The following is a 3,320-nucleotide window of genomic DNA, read 5'->3' as shown; positions in this document are numbered from 1 at the left end:
TGTCCCCAGTGTCACCGGTGTCCCTGGTGTCCCCAATGTCCCCGTGTCACCAGTGTCCCAATGTCCCTGGTGTCACCGGTGTCACTGGTGTCCCCAAAGTCCCCAATATCCCGGTGTCACCGGTATCCCCAATGTCCCCAATGTCCCGGTGTCCCCAGTGTCCCCAATGTCCCCAATGTCCCCGGTGTCACTGGTGTCCCCGCTGCCCCCAGGCAAGGGCCCCGAGACGCTGTTCGCGGGGCAGCGGTTGGATGACAACGAGTGGCACTCGGTGCGGGTGGCCCGGCGCGGGCGCAGCCTCCAGCTCGCCGTCGACAACGTCACCGTCGAAGGTGACACCGCGGGGACGGGGCGGGGGGACCTTCACCCGGGCTCACGGGGACATTGGGGGTGCTCAGGTCCATGGGGGGCTGCAGGGACATGGGGACAGGGATGGAGGTCCTTGGGGACATGTGGCAATGGGTGTAGTGATCCATGGGGACATGGGTGCATGGGGACAATGTGACCAAATCTATGCGGACATGGCTGAAGGTCCAAGGGGACATCGATGGAGGTCCATGGGGACATGGGTCTATAGGGACAGGGTCACCAGGTCCATGGGGACATGGGTGCATGGGGACATGGTGACCATGTCCTTGGGGACATCGATGGAGGTCCACGGAGACACGGGTCTATAGGGACAGGGTCACCAGGTCCATTGGGACATGGGTGCATGGGGACAAGGTGACCAGGTCCGTGGGGATGAGGTGACCAGGTCCAGGGTGATGAGGTGACCATGACCTTGGGGACATGGGTACATGGTGACGAGGGGTGACGAGGTGACGAGGTCCATGGTAATGAGGTGACCAGATCCATGGGGACAGGTGTGCGTGGTGACGAGGGGTGACAAGGTGACCAGGTCCATGGGGACATGGATGGAGGTCCATGGGGTCATGGGTGGTTGGGGACAAGGTGACCAGGTCCATGGTGACAAGGTGACCAGATCGATGGGCACATGGATGCATGGGGATAGTGTGACCAGGTCCAGGGTGATGAGGTGACCATGTCCTTGGGGACATGGGTACATGGTGACGAGGGGTGACGAGGTGACGAGGTCCATGGTAATGAGGTGACCAGGTCCATGGGGACATGGGTACATGGTGACGAGGGGTGACAAGGTGACCAGGTCCATGGGGACATGGGTGCATGGGGACAAGGTGACCAGGTCCATGGGGACATGGATGGAGGTCCATGGGGACATGGGTGCATGGGGACAAGGTGACCAGGTCCATGGGGACATGGATGGAGGTCCTTGGGGACATGGGTCTATAGGGACAAGGTGACCAGGTCCATGGTGACAAGGTGACCAGGCCTGTGAGGGCATGGATGCACGGGGACAAGGTGACCAGGTCCATGGGGACAGGAGTGCATGGTGACGAGGGGTGACAAGGTGACGAGGTCCACGGTGACAAGGTGACCAGGTCCGTGGGGACATGGATGGAGGCCCATGGGGACAAGGTGACCAGGTCTATGGTGACAAGGTGACCAGTTCCATGGGGACGTGGATGGAAGTCCATGTGTTGATGGGTGCATGGGGACAGGGTGACCAGGTCCATGGTGACAAAATGACCAGGTCCATGGGGTCATGCATGGGTGCATGGGGATAGAGTGACCAGGTCCATGGGGACATGGATGGAGGTCCATGGGGTCATGGGTGGATGGGGACAAGGTGACCAGGTCCATGGTGACGAGGTGACCAGTTCCATGGGGTCATGGGTGCATGGTGACAAGGGATGACGAGGTCCAGGGTGACAAGGTGACCAGTTCCATGGTGACAAGGTGACCAGGTTCATGGAGACATGGATGGAGGTCCTTGGGGACATGGGTGCATGGGGACAAGGTGACCAGTTCCATGAGGATGAGGGGACCAGGTCCATGGGGTCATGGGTGCATGGTGACAAGAGGTGACAAGGTCCAGGGTGACAAGGGGTGACCAGGTCCATGGGGATGAGGGGACCAGGTCCATGGGGACACGGGTGCATGGTGATGAGGGGTGACAAGGTGACCAGGTCCACGGTGACAAGGTGACCAGGCCTGTGAGCACACATCACACGGGCTCGATCTCCACAACCAAACGGAACCGTGGGGAGGTGACACACACCACCCCACCGCTCCCGGTGCCACCCCAGTGTCCCTTTGTCCCCAACCCCCAGGCCAGCTGTCGGGCTCGCACACCCGCCTGGAGTTCCACAACATCGAGACCGGCATCGTCACCGAGCGGCGCTTCCTGGCCGTGGTCCCCTCCAACTTCCTGGGCCACCTGAGCGGGCTGCTCTTCAACGGGCTGCCCTACCTGGACCTGTGCCGCGACGGCGACATCAGCTCCTGCGAGCTCAACGCCCGCTTCGGCCGCCGCGCCATCGTGGCCGACCCGGTGGCCTTCGGTGGCCGCGGCTCCTACGTGGCGCTGGCCACGCTCCAGGCCTTCGCCTCCTTCCACCTCTTCTTCCAGTTCAAGACCACGGCGCCCGACGGCCTCATCCTCTTCAACGGCGGCAGCGGCTCYGATTTCCTGGTGGTCGAGCTGGTCAAAGGGTGAGGGGGACGCTCCAGGGAGTTTGGGGACCTTCTGGGGACTTTGGGGAGTTTGGGGAGCGCTTGGGGACAGCGCGGTCCTGCTGGGATCTTTGCGGATCTCGGGGATGCCAGAGGGGTCCTTAGGGAGCCTTTGGGGACATCAGAGACCACCTGGGGGGTCCTGGGGACTTTGGGGACCTCATGGGGACATCAGAGACCATCTGGGGGGTCCTGAGGACCTTGGGGACCTCATGGGGACCTTGGGGACCTCCTGGGGATGTCAGAGACCATCTGGAACATGTGGGAGGGTCTGGGGGACCTTGGAAACCTCATGGGGACCTCCTGAACTTCCAGGGGACCTCATGGACACCTTGGTGACCTTGGGGACACCCACGGGGGTCCTGGGGACCTTCTAAATCTCACCAGACCTTGGGACCCCCTCAGCCCCCAGGGCCCCCCCACCCCATGGTGCCACCGTGCCTTAGGCTCCGCCTCCTTCACGCAAACCCCTCCCCTTGGCTCAGGCCACGCCCATATCGACCACACCCAGCTGTGGCCACACCCTGTGCGGGGACATCCCTTTGTCCCCATCCCCACCCCCACTCCCCGCTCAGGTGAGACCCTCCCCGAGGCCACGCCCCACGAGGCCACGCCCCTTTCGCAGGTACATCCACTACGTGTTCGACCTGGGCGAGGGCCCCTCGCTCATGAAGGGCAACTCGGAGCAGCCGCTGCACGACGGGCGCTGGCACGAGGTGGCCGTG

At 62.8% G+C, this 3,320-nt stretch overlaps 1 protein-coding gene across 1 annotated transcript in view; it reads left to right on the top strand.

Moving 5' to 3' along the window:
• LOC130587375 (neurexin-2-like) overlaps positions 1–3,314 on the top strand; it is a gene marked incomplete at both ends in the record, with an annotated part of 22,562 nt that extends 19,248 nt beyond the window's left edge. Inside the window, 3 exons of the mRNA XM_057388352.1 lie at positions 213–332; positions 2,193–2,574; positions 3,221–3,314. Of these exons, the coding sequence (XP_057244335.1) occupies positions 213–332; positions 2,193–2,574; positions 3,221–3,314 (596 nt within the window). The remainder of the gene's footprint in view (positions 1–212; positions 333–2,192; positions 2,575–3,220) is intronic.
• Between the last annotated feature and the right edge of the window lie 6 nt (positions 3,315–3,320).

This window comes from Malurus melanocephalus, unplaced genomic scaffold (genome assembly GCF_030028575.1).
Source record: "Malurus melanocephalus ecotype Western Australia unplaced genomic scaffold, MMel_1.1 scaffold_1822, whole genome shotgun sequence".
NCBI lineage: Eukaryota > Metazoa > Chordata > Aves > Passeriformes > Maluridae > Malurus > Malurus melanocephalus.
This window is presented reverse-complemented; position numbering and strand designations above follow the sequence as displayed.